This window comes from Salvelinus sp. IW2-2015, linkage group LG9, assembly GCF_002910315.2.
Source record: "Salvelinus sp. IW2-2015 linkage group LG9, ASM291031v2, whole genome shotgun sequence".
Lineage (NCBI taxonomy): Eukaryota > Metazoa > Chordata > Actinopteri > Salmoniformes > Salmonidae > Salvelinus > Salvelinus sp. IW2-2015.
In genome coordinates, this window is record NC_036849.1 from 26,776,164 (window position 1) to 26,795,782 (window position 19,619).

At 43.6% G+C, this 19,619-nt stretch overlaps 1 protein-coding gene and 1 long non-coding RNA gene across 7 annotated transcripts in view; both read right to left on the reverse strand.

Annotated features, from left to right (window-relative positions):
* Window positions 1-3,096: 3,096 nt before the first annotated feature.
* On the reverse strand, window positions 3,097-5,254 carry LOC139028249 (uncharacterized). The gene is made up of 2 exons (XR_011480441.1): window positions 5,189-5,254; window positions 3,097-4,971 (listed from the first exon to the last, which is right to left on the reverse strand). It is a non-coding gene; the product is annotated as an uncharacterized lncRNA (long non-coding RNA).
* Window positions 5,255-5,750: 496 nt separating this feature from the next.
* Window positions 5,751-19,619, reverse strand: part of LOC111968889 (arf-GAP with SH3 domain, ANK repeat and PH domain-containing protein 2-like) — a 108,783-nt gene continuing 94,914 nt past the window's right edge. Inside the window, exons 17-28 of one of the 6 annotated variants that reach the window (XM_023994834.2) lie at window positions 18,760-18,949; window positions 18,188-18,273; window positions 17,345-17,460; window positions 15,419-15,486; window positions 15,189-15,296; window positions 14,801-15,026; window positions 12,862-13,014; window positions 12,075-12,192; window positions 11,706-11,761; window positions 9,822-9,901; window positions 9,092-9,205; window positions 5,751-6,665 (exon numbers count right to left, since the gene is read on the reverse strand). In XM_023994834.2, coding sequence (XP_023850602.1) covers window positions 6,591-6,665; window positions 9,092-9,205; window positions 9,822-9,901; window positions 11,706-11,761; window positions 12,075-12,192; window positions 12,862-13,014; window positions 14,801-15,026; window positions 15,189-15,296; window positions 15,419-15,486; window positions 17,345-17,460; window positions 18,188-18,273; window positions 18,760-18,949 — 1,390 coding nt within the window. In that variant the 3' untranslated portion in view covers window positions 5,751-6,590. The other 5 variants (XM_023994833.2, XM_070445241.1, XM_070445240.1 and 2 more) reach the window with 5 other exon arrangements.

Here is a 19,619-nt window from a genome sequence, read left to right on the forward strand (position 1 = left end):
TAAGTTTCCCATTAAGCCAATGACTGAAATGTCATCCACTAAAATGCTGAATGACTGAAATGTTAATGATAGAAATTTGAGTGACTGAAATGCTAAATGACAGTTTTTCATAAGAAGTCGATTTCCCTTCTCCTTTCCCTGTCTCTGTGCAGGAACAAGGCCAGGCCATCTGCATGGTGTTGTCCGCCTCGTCCGACTGTGTGCTGACATCAGAGAAGTCCTGAATAGCAGTTGTTGCACTACATGTAAGGGACGTTGTGGAGACAGGCAACACCATGAACCAGTCGGGAGCCTGGAAACCATAGTTTACAGCAGGGTCACACCAGTGGCGTAGCGCAGTTACGGGGGCCCTCTGCAAGATCCGAGCAAGGCTCCCGCTCAACCCCAGCCATGGGGCAGAGAGAAAAATGTGCAGTTGTATAGCTAATCTCATGCTATTTAACACATTTTGCCATGAGGTTGAGAGAAAATGTTGCTGTTTTAGAGCTCAAGGATTCTTGAAAGACGGGACAATCTCAACTTTTTTAAACAACATTTTAAATATATATTTTGATAGACCAAAGTATCAGCTATCACACCATGTAAAGGAACAACCAATTTTTTTTTTTTAAATAACATGTTTTCATAAAATGCAACTAACTGGATGTATGTCTACTCTGTCAGACACCTTACATGGCATTTCACTTTTACAATTATTATCCAACAAGTGTTTAAAGGCCTTGATTGTTTAATTCTAACATTTGATTATTCAAATATGTAATACAAATCTCCAAACTTCTTTTTGTTTTGTTTTATATCACTATATAATGCTCCAGGGCTAATTTAGTTAGCATTTTGGCATGTTTTTCTACATTTAGGACATTAACATTTATGAAGCAAACATTATCCCTTAGGTCTAGCACAGCAATTACTTCAATTGTTTAAGCATATGGTGCAGAACAGTGATTAAAATATTTGTGTCAGAATATTGACAACAAAAAAATGATCATAAGGGCGTTAGCCATCAGTGACGGAGTTAACAAGCCACTGACGGACTTGACAACTGATACTCAAAACAGACATATTTTTGCCTCTAAAAATAAAAGTTAAATACAAAACATTTGTAAAATCTGGAAAATGATTTGAAAATCCCCAATAAAAACAACATTCCTGTCATATCTTTCAGCACTGTTGACATTAGACAAAAAGTTCACAAAATGTTTATTTTTGTACTTCATTCAAGTGGTATACACAGTAGAAATTTCGTTTTTCCTCAGTTGCTTTATAACTCCAAAACCTAATTTAATGTAACATATTTGAACCAAAAGTAATATCCTATCGTAATCTATCAGGCAGATGGAGCTGACAGTTCATGGTTGTGACCATGGTGATTTCAATATTGTTTGTTTAAATCTATCAAAAGTTAACTTTACAGACCATTAATGGTCTTGTTGCACTACATGTAACGAGGACATGAATAAGGGGTCCTTATGTTATAGATGACCCTGCTTAGGATTTTAGACAAATCTGACTGAGTTGACCAAATCTCCGGACACATCTTTTAGAGAAATATTCTTTAAAGCCACATAGGGCTAGTGCAAGAAACTACATAAGATCATTTTTCATAAAAAAAAAAAAAAAAATGTAGTTTGAAATTGGGATCCTTTGCTACAGACCAGGGCATTTTCAGGCATAGAGCCAACATGGAAATTAATAATATTGAAAGTATTTAGAAAATTCCTAAAACAAATATCTTCCTTATAAACCTCCCCTAAATGTGAATGTTAAGCTCAAATAACAAAAAGTCTCCCTGCTGGACAAGGATTGTCCCGACTTTCAAGAATCCCTAAGCTAATTTCCTGCTATTTTGCCATGAGGCTGAGGCCCCCTTCGCGGGGGTTGCGTACTACGCCAGTGGGTCACATGACTTACCCAGCATGCTCTGCAACACCTCACATACACCATCCACCTGTTAGTTGACCATCATGAGTAACTTAATCTTATTTCATGTAAATACATTCCACAGTACAGGGACCTCAGTGCATGTCTCCGTCATGGCTGGACTTGGAAAGGATGTGGCTGTTTGATATCTAGGTCTTCGATGACATTAATACAGCATCCAGAAACTCCATTGACCTCCTTTATAAAAGGGGGAAAGTGGTAACCATGGTACACCAGTCACTATATCCACCATGTATGTTCTTCCATCCAAGACCATCATAAATATGCTGTAGACCCCCTTTCTTCCCTATCCCCCTCCCTATACACACCAAAGGGGTGGTAGCAGGACATGTTTGTGCCTCTCTCCATACCTCTCCTATACTCCCTTACTCCTTGGTCCAGATGGGATTGGATCAGTTAATACTGAATAATTAATGAAAATGTGTTTTATTTGATTCCTTTTTGTCCTTTAAAACAGGTCAGTTTGTGGCTAGACTGCCCGGTATTTCAGTATTCCCGTCATTCTCAGACTGACTTATGGGATGCATGCTTCCTTCCCAACTCTGGGTCCTCAAAGTTTATGAAGCATCCAGCCAGGCTCTGTGTTTGTTTGTGTGTGTAGGAATGACCATGAGGTACCAAATGACCCTGTGGTATACACATACCAGCCACAACATTACAGAGCTAGGTTACTCTTTATAGACTTAGGCCGGGATTCAATCTGATCGCGGGTTATAAGCATTGTGGCTTTAAAGACTATTTCCGATTAAGCCAACATATGCAGCGTTAACCGTAAAGGCAATGTTCGGCGCACACGGGAACATTGCCTTTAAAAACAGCGATGCCTCTAATCCGTGACGTGATTAAGGCGTGAGGCCAGGATTCAGAGTTCACTGTGTATGTAAACCTTTAATGCAGTCGTATGGCTCAGGAACATATATGATAATAGCAGAAAGTTGAGAACCATGGACATAGCACACATGATTGGGCTATATTGGGTTTGACCATTCTCCACCAGAGGGAGCTCTTCATTCAGTGTACTGCCCACAAAGTTACCAACCTAGTAGTCTAGCGCTCTGGTTTTTCTCAAATCACCTACTACACATTTACACCCTGAAAACATGCTTTTAGAAGCGACAACACTATCATAAATACAAAATAAGTATTTGACTTGAATAGAGGGGAAAAACAGGAATTATTTTATTATTCCAGTTTGTTTTCCATTTATTTTGCAGAATAGGTTAGAGTCAATGCACTGATCCACAGTCAATGAGCGTGAATGGAATAGATTCTCTACTAGTCTACATACACACGGAACACCAGCTAGAACACAATATGGCAACCGCACTTTACCACAATGCATTAAGAGCAGGGCTGAGGTAAATTTGAATTTAACTTAAATAACAAAAAAATGTTTAGAAAAAAACTGCTTCTATTGTCAATGACTTCTCAATAAAATGAGGAATAAAAGCTATTTCAAAGATTTTATATTTTCTTATTTTAAATTAAAATCACTTCCTGAATTGACTGCCTTCAATTGAAATTGACCCCAGCCCTGATTAAGAGACAGTTACTGCCAAGGTTATTAACTCTTCTTTTATATTTAAATATCAACAAACAAAATCTATGTACATTAACAGATTAACCATTCTATTTCCAGTGAGTTAATATGGGGAGGCTTGTCATGTACATTTTCACATGCGACACCTCTTGTTGTCGCCTATCAAAGTTTATTCACAATCGAGGGAACTGTATGTCCCATTTAAGATTAAATGTCAAAACATGTACAGAGAGTTGCTCTGCAACCAAAACCAAACAACATAAAATGTAGGAATACTAAATAAAATAAAACATGTCTGTTCAGTACAGGAACTAGTATGTATATAAAACATGGGTAGTCTGCAACTACTGTGGTCCCAGCTAGTAATCAAGTTGTGTAATATGGTACAATCTAGTCCTGAGCACTATGAATCAGATTTAATACTATAGTAGGTGTGAGAGAGAGAGAGAGAGAGAGAGCGCGAGAGTGTAAAAAGTAGCTGCATTGTCCTTAACTGTAATCCAGCAGTGCCATCCCCCTTACAATGGCACCTCATCACAGGACAAGTTGTTTTTAGTACAATGACAACTGTGTGTGTCGACCACATCTACCTCTGTGTGAGAGCCATTTGGTAGCCTGCTGTCCATGACAGATAAGGCACAGGACATCAGGAGCCATCACCCCATGAGCTTCATAAACCCCTCTGCTGTCTCTGTCAGAAATCAAACAGAAACCGGACCACTGGCTTTCACACACACTTCTGTCCCCCTTACCTCACCTCTCCTGCTGCGCTACACTGCCCACCCTCCACAGAAGCCAGAGAGGACAGACACATTTCCTGCTCTACTGCAGCAAACAACAAAAAGTAGAGTGTGAAGGCCTGAGGGCTCAACCCAAAGATTAGCCACAGAGCGATGGAGGTTAACAACTTAAGTGTGATCTATGGAGCTAAGATAGTTATCAATTTGATAACTAAGCAATAAGGCCCGAGGGGGTGTGGTATATGGCCGATATAACACGGCTAAGGGCTGTTCTTAAGCATGACGCAATTCTGTATCCAGAATGCCTGGATACAGCCCTCAGCTGTGGTATATTGGCCATATACCACAAACCCCAGTGGTACCTTATTGCTATTATAAACTGGTTACCAATGTAATTATAATTAGAGCAGTAAAAATACATGTTTTGTCATACCGTGGTATACAGTCTGATATACCACGGCCGTCAGCCAATCAGCATTCAGGGCTCGAACCATCCAGTTTATAATGGCATCACACTGTAGACCATCGACATGAAGACAATGTGGTGTAAGTAACTGATATGGTTTCAAGCTGATATGCACACACACACACACACACACACACACACACACACACACACACACACACACACACACACAGTAGTGAGCCTGGGTTCTCCTAGGTGTGATCAATGGAGGTTTCCATATACTCCCAGAACCCCATCATTACCACGTTACAGGCTGTCGCACGTCAACCCCCTGTTGTTACCAACTACAGGCTTGTCCCACGTCAACCCCCTGTTGTTACCACTTACAGGCTGTCCCACTCAACCCCCTTGTTACCACGGTACAGGCTGTCCCACGTCAACCCCCTTGTAACACGTTACAGTGTCCCACATCAACCCCTTGTTACCACGTTACAGCTTCCCACGTCAACCCCCTGTGTTAACACGTTACAGGCTGCTCCACATCAACCCCCTGTTTACCACGTTACAGGCTGTCCCACGTCAACCCCCTGTTGTAACACGTTACAGGCTGTCCCACATCAACCCCCTTGTTTAACACGTTACAGGCGTCCCACGTCAACCCCCTGTTTTACACGTTACAGGCTGTCCCACGTCAACCCCCTGTTTTACCACGTTACAGCTGTCCCACGTCAACCCCCGTTGTTAACACGTTACAGGCTGTCCCCACATCAACCCCCTTTGTTACCACTTACAGGCTGTCCCACGTCAACCCCCTGTTGTTAACACGTTACAGGCTGTCCCACATCAACCCGCCTGTTGTTACCACTTACAGGCTGTCCCACTCAACCCCCTGTTTACCACGTACAGCTGTCCCACGTCAACCCCCTGTTGTTAACACGTTACAGGCTCTTCCACGTCAACCCCCTGTTGTTACCACGTTACAGGCTGTCCCACGTCAACCCCCTGTTGTTACCACGTTACAGGCTGTCCCACGTCAACCCCCCTGTTGTTACACACGTTACAGGCTGTCCCACGTCAACCCCCGTTGTTACCACTTACAGCTGTCCCACATCAACCCCCTGTTTTACCACGTACAGCTGTCCCAACCATCAACCCCCTGTTGTTACCACGTTACAGGCTGTCCCACGACAACCCCCTGTTGTTACCAAGTTACAGGCTGTCCCACATCAACCCCCTGTTGTTACCACGTTACAGGCTGTCTTGAGATGGGGACAGTGGATCATCCCTACGTGAGGGCTCCTAGCATATTCCTGGGTTAGCACCATTTTGAATTAAGTTTTTCCTCCCACATTGGAAGTCCTAAAAAGTTTACATGTCTTTGACTACTAAGCAATTATGCGTTAAAAAAAAACAGTCACCCTTTAACCATGCAAGGAGGTGGAATGTAAGCATAACGACTATATTCACATTAACGATAAGTGAAAGAAATCCTAAAGATCCACATTACTGTGTGTAGTCCCCTCTATCAGTTGTTTTTAAATAACTTTCTGTACAATTCACACAGAGGAAAACCAAGTGAAACTTATGAACAGAACCTTCATTTTGTCAATAATCCTCTTAATGTTGTGAACACTCATTACAATCATTGTTTTTTAAAATGTCAGATGGTGTCAGAAGTCTAAACACAGTTTCCTCAAGAGCATCTGCGGGCTTGGTCTAAAGAGCAGTGATATGACGTCACGTAACATTCCCGGAGTGAAGGGTGGGTATGATGTCATGGCAACCCCCAGACTGTCCAGCCAAAGCATTGGGCAGCGACACTCGATTCTTCTGTAGTGTTAGCGCAGTCACAAGCTTGATGATGATAACGATGATGAACATGATGATTTCGTCCCACAAACCAGCAGACGTGGGGAGGTGGAGGTTTCCATCCCAGATCAGTGCCTGTGTTGACCTTTGACCTTCAGTCCATGATGAAGTGTATGAATGTGACGGGGAAAGCCCCCCTCCTCATTGGTTCTCCTTCAATGTGGCCCAGCTGGGAGAGAACAGGAGAGATGTACAACATCACACACTGATAACAGGGGGAAAAACACACTTGTGTTAGTAAACACTCAGTAGTTTGCATATAGATTGAGAGATGCAGCATAACTACAGTGTTTTTAACTGCAGCATTTTCCAGCCAAGAACCCAGTGGACTTTCAACACAGACATTCACCTCTGTGGACCTCTACTACCACCTTCTATACCAAACAAAAATACAAACAACATGTAAAGTGTTGGTCCCATGTTTCATGAGCTGAAATAAAATATTACAGAAATGTTCCATATGCACAAAAAGCTTATTTCTCTCAAATTGTTTGCACAGATTTGTTCAAACCCCTGTTAGTGAGCATTTCTCCTTTGCCAAGGTGATCCATCCACCTGACAGGTGTGGCATATCAAGAAGCTGATTAAACAGCATGATCATTACACGGGTGCACCTTGGGCTGGGGACAACAACAGGACACTTTTAAATGTGCAGTTTTGTCACAAAAAACAAATGTCTCAAGTTTTGAGGGACCGTGAAATTGGCATGCTGACTGCAAAGAGTCCGTCCCATTTAAAGAGTCCCATATACAAGTGACTAAATATGGTCATGTTTGCAGAGGTGGCTTTGGGAAAAACAAGTTACAGCTGGCCTGTATTCAGACAACAGTTGCAGCTGGCCTGTATTCAGACAACAGTTACAGCTGGCCTGTATTCAAGACAACAGTTGCAGCCTGCCTGTATTCAGACAACAGTTGCAGCTGGCCTGTATTCAGACAACAGTTCAGCTGGCCTGTATTCAGAACAGTCAGCTGGCCTGTATTCAGCAACAGTTCGCTGCCTGTATTCAGACAACAGTTGCAGCTGCTGATTCAGACACAGTGACTGGCCTGTATTCAGACAACAGTTCAGGCTGGCCTGTATTCAGGACACAACAGTTACAGCTGGCCTGTATTCAGACAACAGTTGCGCTGGCCTGTATTCAGACAACAGTTGCAGCTGGCCTGTATTCAGACAACAGTTGCAGCTGCCTGTATTCAGACAACAGTTACAGCTGCCTGTTATTCAGACAACAGTTCACAGCTGGCCTGTATTCAGACAACAGTTGCAGCTGGCCTGTATTCAGACAACAGTTGCAGCTGGCTGTATTCAGACAACAGTTCAGCTGGCCTGTATTCAACAACAGTTACAGCTGGCCTGTATTCAGACAACAGTTACAGCTGGCCTGTATTCAGACAACAGTTGCAGCTGGCCTGTATTCAGACAACAGTTGCAGCTGGCCTGTATTCAGACAACAGTTCAGCTGGCCTGTATTCAGACAACAGTTACAGCTGGCCTGTATTCAGACAACAGTTCAGCTGGCCTGTATTCAGACAACAGTTGCAGCTGGCCTGTATTCAGACAACAGTTGCAGCTGGCCTGTATTCAGACACAGTTGCAGCTGGCCTGTATTCAGACAACAGTTACAGCTGGCCTGTTTCAGACAACAGTTACACCTGGCCTGTATTCAGACAACAGTTCACTGGCCGTTTTCGACAACAGTTGCAGCTGGCCTGATTTCAGACAACAGTTGCAGCTGGCCTGTATTCAGACAACAGTTGCAGCTGCCTGTATTCAGACAACAGTTACAGCTGGCCTGTATTCAGACAACAGTTGCAGCTGGCCTGTATTCAGACAACAGTGCACTGCCTGTTATTCAGACAACAGTTGCAGCTGGCCTGTATTCAGACAACAGTTTGCAGCTGGCCTGTATTCAGACAACAGTGCAGCTGGCCTGTATTCAGACAACAGTTACAGCTGGCCTGTATTCAGACAACAGTTGCAGCTGGCCTGTATTCAGACAACAGTTGCAGCTGGCCTGTATTCAGACAACAGACTTCTCAGAGGAAGGAAGGCAGGCGGGGGTAGGAGGAAGGTAGAGGAGAGAGAGAGATATGTCATTTGAAATGTCTTTATTCTTTTGGAACTTCTGTGAGTGTAATGTTTACTGTTAATTTCTATTGTTTATTTCACTTTTGTTTATTATTTATTTCACTTTCTTTGGCAATGTTAACATATGTTTCCCATGCCAATAAAGCCCTTGAATTGAATTGAGAGAGACAGAGATTTGGCCAGAATGAGGTCATGGCTTTCTACTGCTGACGCCACCATGGTTTCTGACACATGCTCATTGGCCGCTCTTGGAATTTGGAAAGGACCCGATTTGGACCATAACTGGGCCGGACGACTCTTACTGCGTGTGAATGATGACACAAACACACACCCACTCTCACCCTCTCCAGTTTCTAAATCCCTACACACAAATTCCTATGCAGTAGCCATGCCGACCCAGTTACGACACACACAAACACTTTCAGAAAGTGAGCGTGTCCAGGAGACTGATCTAGAGGTGATTCACACACACACAGAGAGAGAGAGAGAGAGACAGACACTCACCCACCACTCCTGGTCCTCCTCCCCGTCCACCACGATCACCTCCCCCTCAGAGAAGGTCAGCTCGTCTGGGTTGTCTGCCAGACAGTTATAGATGGCCTTTACTCGCTTGGGCCTCTGCTTCTGAAAAACACAGGTTCAATATGAAGAGAGACAGACAGGCATAGAAATATCATTACTAGAACGAACATTCCCATTCAAGTCAACCTTCCGTGACAGGTAGGCTGGTGGCCACATTGAATGGAACCATGATGTCAAATTGCTGTGGTGTGAGGGGCTTTTCCCATTCTAGTAATTCTAATTAAATGCAGACAGGCAAGTATACAGCGTGTTCTACAGACAGATGCTGTCTTTCAACAGGAGGATCTCCTGTATCTGCCACTTCTTTGGTATGTTTGACACCCTCTTCCATAGTGACTGCTGGAGGGTTGAATAGCAAACCACTGACACAGGACATAGTAAGCATCTGACTGGGTAAGGAGGGTAGCCATTGACCGCAGAGGTATCAGGATAAGCACACACTTCAAAGTTTCCCTCCCTCTTAGTAGTGGTGTGCATACGAAGGAAACCACAGAGAAAACTGTTAAAGATGATGATATTCAAATGCACAGAGCGACAGGGACAATCAGACCAACTGAAACATAAGATCAGATACAGAAGTGAAAATCACTGTCCAATCAACAACATGACAAACAACCATAAGGTCAACGGTAGGTAGGAGGAAGGAACTCACCGGATAGGTCTTCCTAGGCATGGGGGCCGGAGGCAGCGATTGACCTATCGAGTTCTGGCGGCATCCCGGCACTTCCTTAGCTGAAGGAGGAAGAGGAAATTACATCGTTGTGAAAACAAAACTGTTCCACACAACCTGCAACAGGCTGGAACTGACCCACAGTTGTGTTGTGACAAGGTAGGGGTGGTATACAGAAGATAGCCCTATTTGGTAAAAGACCAATCCATAGTGTTAGGTTGTAAATATCAGAGTAAGAAATTGACGGACACTATGAAAGCTCCAACCAAGTTTATTCACCCAAACGATCGAACAGCTGAACAGACAGACATATTTCCACCAGTGGTAGTATATATACCCCAATTTGGGTGACGTCATTCTATACTCTAAACATTACATCTCTATTGCTAGGCAGGAAATTAAGTGATGCGGGCAATAAACTGTTCCTTCTCCCTTAACGTGACCTGACCTCGACCCCCTTCATCACTAATCCACATCTCTCCATCCTTATCAGTGCCTGCCACATGTGACTATCTTCCCTCCACGAAGTACATTCCAAGCTTAATTACATCCAGCATAACCATTCCTCCTACAGATAACCATTCACTTCTGATGTAGACTCTAGACTCTGGCACCCCTCATGGCTCTAGTAGAACTGCTGATTAACAATATTTACAGTTTAGAAATCCCAACCCATCAATAGTATGGCAAGAACAGCTCAAATAAGCAAAAAGAAACAACAGTCCATTATTACTTTAAAGACATGAAGGTCAGTCAATGCGGAAAATGTCAAGAACTTTGAAAGTGTCTTCAAATGCAGTCGCAAAAACCATCAAGCGCTATGATGAAACTGGCTCATGAGGACCGCCACAGGAAAGGAAGACCCAGAGTTACCTCTCCTGCAGAGGATAAGTTCGTTAGAGTTACAAGCCTCAGAAATTACAGGCCAAATAAATGCTTCAGAGTTCAAATAACAGATACATCTCAACATCAACTGTTCAGAGGAGAATCAGGCCTTCGTGGTCAAATTGCTGCAAAGAAACCACTACTAAAGGATACCAATAAGAAGAAGAGACTTTCTTGGGCCAAGAAACACGAGCAATGGACATTAGACCGGTGGAAATCTGTCCTTTGGTGTGATGAGTCCAAATTGGAGATTTTTGGTTCCAACCACCGTGTCTTTGTGAGACGCAGAGTAGGTGAACTGATGATCTCCGCATGTGTGGTTCCCACCGTGAAGCATGGAAGAGGTGTGATGTTGTGGGGGTGCTTTGCTGGTGACACTGCATGTTATTTATTTAGAATTCAAGGCACACTTAACCAGCATGGCTACCACAGCATTCTGCAGCGATACGCCATCCCATCTGGTTTGCGCTTTGTGGGACTATCATTTGTTTTTCAACAGGACAATGACCCAACACACCTCCAGGCTGTGTAAGGGCTATTTGACCAAGAAGGAGAGTGATGAGTGCTGCATCAGATGACCTGGCCTCTACAATCACCCAACCTCAACCCAATTGAGATGGTTTGGGATAAGTTAGACTGCAGAGTCAAGGAAAAGCAGCCAACAAGTGCTCAGCATATGTGGGAATTCCTTCAAGACTGTTGGAAAAGCATGCCAGGTGAAGCTGGTTAAGAGAATGCGAAGAATGTGCAAAGCTGTCATTAAGGCAAAGGGTGGCTATTTGAAGAATCTCAAATATAAAATATATTTTGATTTGTTTAACACTTTTTTGGTTACTACATGATTCCATGTGTTATTTCATAGTTTTGATGTCTTCACTATTATTCTACAATGTATAAAATACTAAAAATAAAGAAAAACCCTTGAATGAGTAGGTGTGTCCACACTTTTGACTGGTAAATTATTAAATTTTTTACACCCACCTGGTCTTTCGATGGACCCCGTTCGAGTCGGTCCTTTGCTGAAGCTTTTGGCGTTGCTGAAAACCACAAACAGTAGTCAGCTGCTGCTTATCATGTGCTTAAATTAACACATTTACCCCACAGTGCATTTCCACATGACAGCGCATTTCCCCATGACAGCGCATTTCCCTTTGACAGTCACAACTCAGACCTATGGGAGACTGAGTAGAACCATGTCGATGAGGAGCTCTGTCTTTTAGGAGCTCAGCTTGGAAGTTAATGTAGTGGTAAACCAGAAAACCTATTGGTGTTTTTCTCCAAAAGTAACATTTCTTTGTGTTCATCGAAGCAAAACATGCTGCCTCAGGCAGTGTGTGTGTATATGCTCACCCAGATGGAGACTTGGGTGGTGGGGCTCTGCTGTGGCCATGTCCGGTCCCTGGTTTGGACTGCTGGTTCATAGCCTCCATCACACTCACTGTCTTGACCACGGGGGGAGGAGCAAGACCTAGGGAGACAGAGAGAAGTTACCCATCTCTTTCTCTTATTGAAACAGGGCGTATTTCTGTCCTCAGTGTCCGCTGCTACTTTTGCTTTAGCAACATTAGTCTTTGGATGCATATTAAACCAATTGGATTACATCAGAATTGATACAAGTTAAATTTACAGCAATATCCAAACCATGTTTAAGATTTACATGCAGATTTCAGGACTGAGACTGGACAATTCAGGAACACATGGAAAGCCATTCTGGTGTGTCTTTGGCATAAAACTATCCCAGGGCTTTCAGAAGCCTACGGTGGATTTCTCCTCTTACTTTTTACCCGGGCTTAGCTCCTTTCATATCTATTTTGATCCTGATAAACTCCCCAGTCCCTGCTGCTGACAAGCATACCGATTAACATGATGCTGCCACCACAATACCTTAACTTTTGGGGTATTTGGATATGAAACGCAAAAATTATAATAAAAGTACAATTGGATTTGTGCCACAAATGCAAACAAGTTCTCATTTGAAACAGCGGCAAGGTAAACAAACCTAAAGCATGGATTTCTGTCATTCCTTGTCTGTAGACTGCTTACAGGGTAAGAAAACCTATAAACCATTTTTAAATTCCCTTTCCCTTTAACCATGATGTGTTCAGACAATGAGACCTAGGAGGTGAGGGGTGCCTACCAGTGGTTGAGGTGACCCGCATGGGGGGTACCGGGAGGTGCATGTTGGGGGGGTCTGAGGAGGACCTCTGTCGGCCCCCTAGGTCTATCGAGCCAGGCTTCCACCCAGAGGACCTTGATGACTGGACCATCCCACACAGACCTGGCATCTGGACTGGAGGAGGGAGGAGAGAGGAGGGGGAAAGCTGGTTCCTGAAGACGTGCATTGCTTGCTCTTCGGGGTTTTCGGCTGGGAATACACTCAGTGGCCAGTTTATTAAGTAAACCACCCCATTCCCGAAAATGGTTTACTCCTACAGACAGTGAGTCATGTGACCATGACTTGTTATATAAAGCAGGCGGACAGGCATCGAGGCATTCAGTTACTGTTCGATTGAATATTAGAATGGGCAAAACAAGTGACCTAAGCAACTTTGAGTGTGGTATGATGGTCGGTGCTAGGCGCGTCGGTTCCAGTATCTCAGAAACGTCCGGCCTCCTGGGCTTTTCACGTACAACAGTGTTTAGGGTTTCCCGAAACAGGCAGATTACGGCGGAGTACAACAGTGGTGTGCAGAGCGCATAACTAGTCGTTCCTTGTCACGGATGGGCTATTGCAGCAGATTACCACACCGGGTTCCACTCCCATCACCTAAAAACAAGGAGAAGTGCCTCCAGTAGACAATTTAGGAGTGGAAAAACATCACCTGGCCCGACGAATCCCGTTTCCTGTTGCGTCATGCTGATGCCAGAGACAGGATTTGGCGTAAGCAGCATGAGTCCATGGACCCATCCTGCCTGGTGTCAATGGTACAGGCTGATGGCAGTGGTGTAATGGTGTGGGGAATGTTTTCCTGGCATACGTTAGGTTCCCTTGACATCAATTGAGCAACGTTTTCATGTCCCGAAGAATTCAGGATGTTCTGGAGGCAAAGGGCACTCTGACCCAGTACTAGATGGGTGTACCTAATAAACTGGCCAATGAGTGTATATAAAGCATTTTGTGACAACTGCTGATGTAAAAAGGGCTTCATAAAATACATTTGATTGATTGAGGTGTGACACTGAAGCAGAACACAGAAAGACTGTCTAATCCTGGAATTAAATTGAAAAGACTGCCCAAAGTCAAGTTCACTGGAGAGAAGTTGAGGGGTTATGCTCCTCGTGTGGTAACGGGCCTAAGTAAGTAAGTAAAGACGACATGTGCTTTGAATGTAAAGTAAGTAAGTTGAATTGAAACAAATTGTTTAGCAAGGTGGAATGTTTTCTACCGTTTTCAATGAGCATGAACCAGATTGAGTTCAAATTGCTTTCCAGTGATAGGAAGGGCTATTTTCAGTATGGGCTATGGAGTGCACTTTGAGAACTTTAACGAAAAGTAGCTCACTAGCTCACCCAGCAGCCGCCAATGTGATGGTCCCTGCTCCCTACCCAGAACCCTCTCTGCCCTTCAAATAGGTCAGAGCGCTACACGAATCACACAAGTCCCCATGGAACAATGCATTAATTAGAGAAGGCATCTACAGTAGATGACAGATATGTGGCCAAATGAGGTTTCCCTGTATTTGACCTGAACCCATTGGGCATGTATTATAAATATCATACTCCAAAAATGGCAAGGATGAGAGGTGAATGTGGGTTGAAAAGGGCTTGACGGGTCATTTGATATGGATCACGTTTATCAAATTAAAATCAGGAGCACTTTTTAAACATTTTGAATCTAAATCCGTGCTCAAATAGCATTTAGACGGATTCACTGAACAAACTAAACTGGTTCATAGAATTCTGAAAGTTTTGCCAAAGAAATTACAGCTCTATATGGACAAACATCTACTGTATGCTAATCTTGGTTAACCCAGAACTAAAATCTAGCGTAATTTCTTTTACAGTCTATCCACAAATGAATAACTGTATGCCACATCCACCTTGCTCTAACATTTTAAAAAGGAAAAATAAAGTACCTATGTTTCTTGGGGGCAGAGGGGGTGCAGAGGTCATGGAGGGTCCCCCTGGCGCAGGAGGGCTGGCGTTGAGGATGGCACCATAGGTCTCGTTGGTGACTAGGTTGGGCATGTACCCACCACGCTGCTTGTCCCGTGCCAGGGAGGCCGGGCTGGGATGGAGGTGGGAGTTGGAGCCAGGGGTGTAGCAGCTGGCAGGGCGCTCCTCTCTCCGATGGGGGCTGGGCTGAAGGGCCAATGAGAGGTCAGGGGTCAAAAGTTATAGAAAGGTCATCATGGTGTGTGTGTGTTATGTATGTGTATATACTGTATGTACTATTATGTGTGTGTGTGGTGAGTTCATGGTGTGTAACTGTGTGTATAATCTGAAGAGGGTCCTCACCCTCACCTTGTCATCCAGGTCCTCATCACTCTCGTCCATGTCTTCATGGTGCAGACGCCATTCGTACTCTACGTGCACATGGGCGTTGAACTTCCCCGCCAGCGCCATGTTCAGCTACACACACACACACACACAGAGAGAGATAGAGAGAGATCAATGGCTCATACAAAGCTAAAAGATAGGAGTCAGTGACTATCTTGCTAAAGAATTCACATAAACGCACACACAGCACTCACCAGCTCCTCACACTGCAGGTGCTTCAGTCTCTTAGCGATGTCCAGCGGCGTCTCCCCAGACTCACTAGCTAGAGGAGGACATCATTTTGGTCTATTAATTGATCATCCATTGATTTATACATTTACACAGTGCCTTCAGAAAGTACTCGCACATCCTGACTTTTTGAGATGTTGTGTCACTGGCCTACACCCAATACCCCATTACGCCAAAGTGGAATTATGTTTTTTATTTTTACATTTTAAAAATTAATAAAAAATGAAAAGCTATAAATGTCTTGAGTCAAACTTTGTTATGGCCTAAATAAGTTCAGGAGTAAAAATGTGCTTAACAAGTCACATAATAAGTTACATGGACTCTCTATGTACAATAATAGCGTTTATCGTGATTTTTGAATTATTACCTCATCTCTGTACCCCACACATACAATCTGGAAGGTCCCTTTACAACAGTTACTGAGTTTAATGGCTGTGATAGGAGACAATTGAGGATGGATCAACAACATTGTAGTTGCTCCACAATACTAACCTAAATGACAGAGTCAAGAGAAGGAAGCCTATACAGAATAAAGTTTGCAATAAGGCACTAAAATAAAACTGCACAAAATGTGGCAAAGAAATAAACTTTATGTCTTGAATACGAAGCGTTATGTTTGGGGAAAATACAGCACAACACATCACTGAGTACCACTTAATATTTTCAAGCGTGGTGGTGGTTGCATCATGTTACTGTAAAGATGCGTCAGGCTACAAATGACCATCTCTTGTCAAAAATGTACAATTAAATAGTTGAGCCATTAAATCGCCGTGTGCGTGTCATTTTAAGGACAACAACAAAAAAACGTACATTTGAACACTGCAGGAGACTTTTCGCTTGTCTCCTTTACAATCTTCAATTAATTGTTTGATTACTTTCAGAGAACTGTCAAATATCGAAGATGTCCTTTTATCCGGTTTGAATGTATTGTGGGTGTGAAATTCATGAAAAATGTACACTACATTCATACTACATGAGAAGTCGAAATGAGTATGATATCAGGGCATTTAAAGCATACTCAATTTTCAAAATGTCACATACAATTGTTTTTGCATACTCAAACTACCTACTATTTAGGACGCTAGTATGGGTATTCGGACACAGCCCTTGTGTCCTCTTCACACTGCCCTGGAAATCAACACCTCATAGCCGAGCACTGACAAGTAACCCGCGACACAGTTAGCACCACTAGGCCACGACAGCATGAATTATGACGTTATCTACACCCAATTCACCAACCTGTCAACGCAATGCTAGCATACATTTAGGCTGCCAGGAGGTGCCTACTGCAGCTAAGCAGAGCCAAGCCACGTTTTTGTCAACAGCCATGTGTGTCACAACACAATCTCCCCTCCCTGTCTCCCTAAACTACAGAGCGAGACAGGCTGTGATACTTGGTGGACTGAAACAACGTGATTCCGTGGCACATAAACACATTCCGGTCAACAGACCATGGCCCCCCTGTTACTTTGTTAACTGTGTTGCTGGAGACCGATAATTAGCAGGATTCCCAAACTTAACAGTCTCTGTCTCGCGGTTTCTTTTTCTCTGTGTTATCATGGGTCAGTTTGTTTGGAGTCAGAGAGATTGGTCTGTTGTGAGAAAGTGGTGTGTCCGGGTCTTTTGGCAAATCAGGGCCCTCTGGGAACGATTCCCAAAAAACGTGACTAAGAAATACATCCGTGTGGAGGAAACTTGGTGTTTGTATGCATGTGTGTCTTCATCATTTGTTTTCCTCAAAGTTATAATTTCTGTAGCTATGAATTTCATCATAAATCAGTTTATTGGTAGACACTCGACAACAATAAACAAAGTCTTCACTAACATTTTGTGTCAAAGCTGTTTCCAAACCAGTCTTTCCCCAAAAGAGGAGTGATGTGATGGTCTCTTACCTATGTCAATGGAGGCCTTTCCGCGCAGGAGCAGTTTGAGGCACTCCATGTTGTCAGTCAGACAGCAGTAGTGTAAGGCTGTACTGCCTTTGGCTGTCTGCTTGTCCAGGTTCATACTATGGGGAGAGGAGACGGAGGAGGCAACCAGTGAGAGATGGAGGAGTAACCAGTAGAAAGGGCTTAATTCATTGTTTTAGTTGTGTGTCAACTGTCTATGGTGACACCATTTACCAGACTGTAGCAGTCACTTCTCTTAAACCTTTGGATGCCGTCTACCAGCTTCATCATAGGTGACAGTTTTAATACTGACCACTGCATCCTGTATCAAAAGGTTGGCTGGTCCTCATTAAAAGTACCGTAGATCACTTCACTATTCCATTTTTGTTTACAAAGCTCTACTATACAAGCTTTCGACTTACCTAACTTTGTTGTTAAAGTATAAAAACCTGAGTTACTAAACCTGTTCACAGGGTTGGTTAACTGAAGGCTCCTCAGTTCTCCACCGAACTAGATAAATCCGGCTCCACAATTTTGGAATCATTACATTTGGATTCCCTGGTGCCACTAGGGCAGTTTAACACCCTGATGATAAAKGAGTTCACCGAGGTGTGCAATTTTTTTAAATGAATGAATTGTTTATGGTGGCTGTGATGTTTGTTATTGTCTAATGTTATGTACTTATATTGTATCTTGTTATTCTATCAATTTTATATTTTCTAAATGAATAAAAGTGAATAAAATAAGCTAACATTAGCAGTTACTGGTCATGGCATGGTTATGTATGGCCAAATGACAATCATGTTTTTACAAATAGCTTACTGACGTTTTCCTTTATTCCCTTACCTGTTTTGAGTGAGGAAGTCAACGATATGGAGCGAGGTCCTGTCCACTAATCTGACCGCTAGGTGAAGGGCCGTTTCACCTTGTTCCTGTAACCACACACACAAGATCCAAAATGGCCATGTTGACACCTCAGCAACACAACAGGCACCAGAGCCAAAATGGAGGAGCAAACATATGCTCCCTTTTGATAGTCTGCTTTGCTATTGGCAGTAGTAGCCGTAGTAGCCCTGAATAAGAGCCAGATGTTTGTAGTGAGTGATGATTCATGTATTATACAAAGCATTTACACTGCCAGGAGAAGTTGTTTTTCACAGCCCACAGAGGAGTATGAACTAAAATACAGCCATTTTAATTCCACTACAGTTGGACAAATGTTAATAAACAAAACCACCCCTCCCTATCCTAGCAAAAACGTGTTGGTTACAGTTGGGATTGATTCGAGACAGTTGGGATTGACTCGAGCCGAGACGTACTGTGATGGCCTGGAAAGAACAATGTCCGAAAAGAAAAGATCCGCGCCAGCATGCTAGTGTGACAGGTATTGGTGTGTTAGGAAGGACATGTAGACTCACGTGTCCGTTGGCCAGGGGGATGGGCTCCATCAGATCCACTCCCTCAGCATACACCTGGATCAGAGAGAAGATGTCTCGGGACTTGACTGCGTCACAGAGCGTGTGCAGCTTGGACACCCCGTCTGGACACTTCCTTCTGGCGAAACGCTTCTCTGTGTACTTGGCTGTGATGAAGTCTTTACGGGCTTGCCTGTACCAGAGAGAGAAAGACCATTCAAATGGGTACACCAAGTGTGAGCTACAACTCAATACATCTAAAGAGGGATAAATTACATTTCTTATGTGTGTGCTCAATTTGACTTGTGTTGTACAACAGAATGCATTTTTTGTAAGGCTTATTGAATTAAAATGTTTTCAGTTAGGGATCCCGTCCTGCTTGCTCCATTCATAATAAATGGTTATGAGTGTCTTTGTGGTGACATGTTTCCAATAGGTCACTGTAAGGTCACGGGCCCATCTGATCCTACAGTCATTTTCACTGGGAGGGCAATTGTAACGGCATCCTGAGAAGTGGGCTGGGGGCTCAAACACCTCTCACCAGCCAGAAGAGGGATTAGAGAGAGAGAGACAGAGAAACAGAGAGAGAGACAGAGAGAGAGAGAGAGACAGAGAGAGAGAGAGAGAGAGAGAGAGAGAGACAGAGAGAGAGACAGAGAGAGCGGCACAGAGCGAGAGAGAGAGAGGGAGAGAGATGGAGGTGGTGGGAAGGGGAGAGAGAGAGAGAGAGAGCGGCACTGAGAGCGAGAGAGAGATGGTGAGAAGGTCAGACAGAGAAAGAGAGAGATGGAGGAAGACAGGGGGATAGAAACTGAAAAAGACTGATGAGAGAAGGAGAGGATAGAGTGTATACGTTTGAGGAA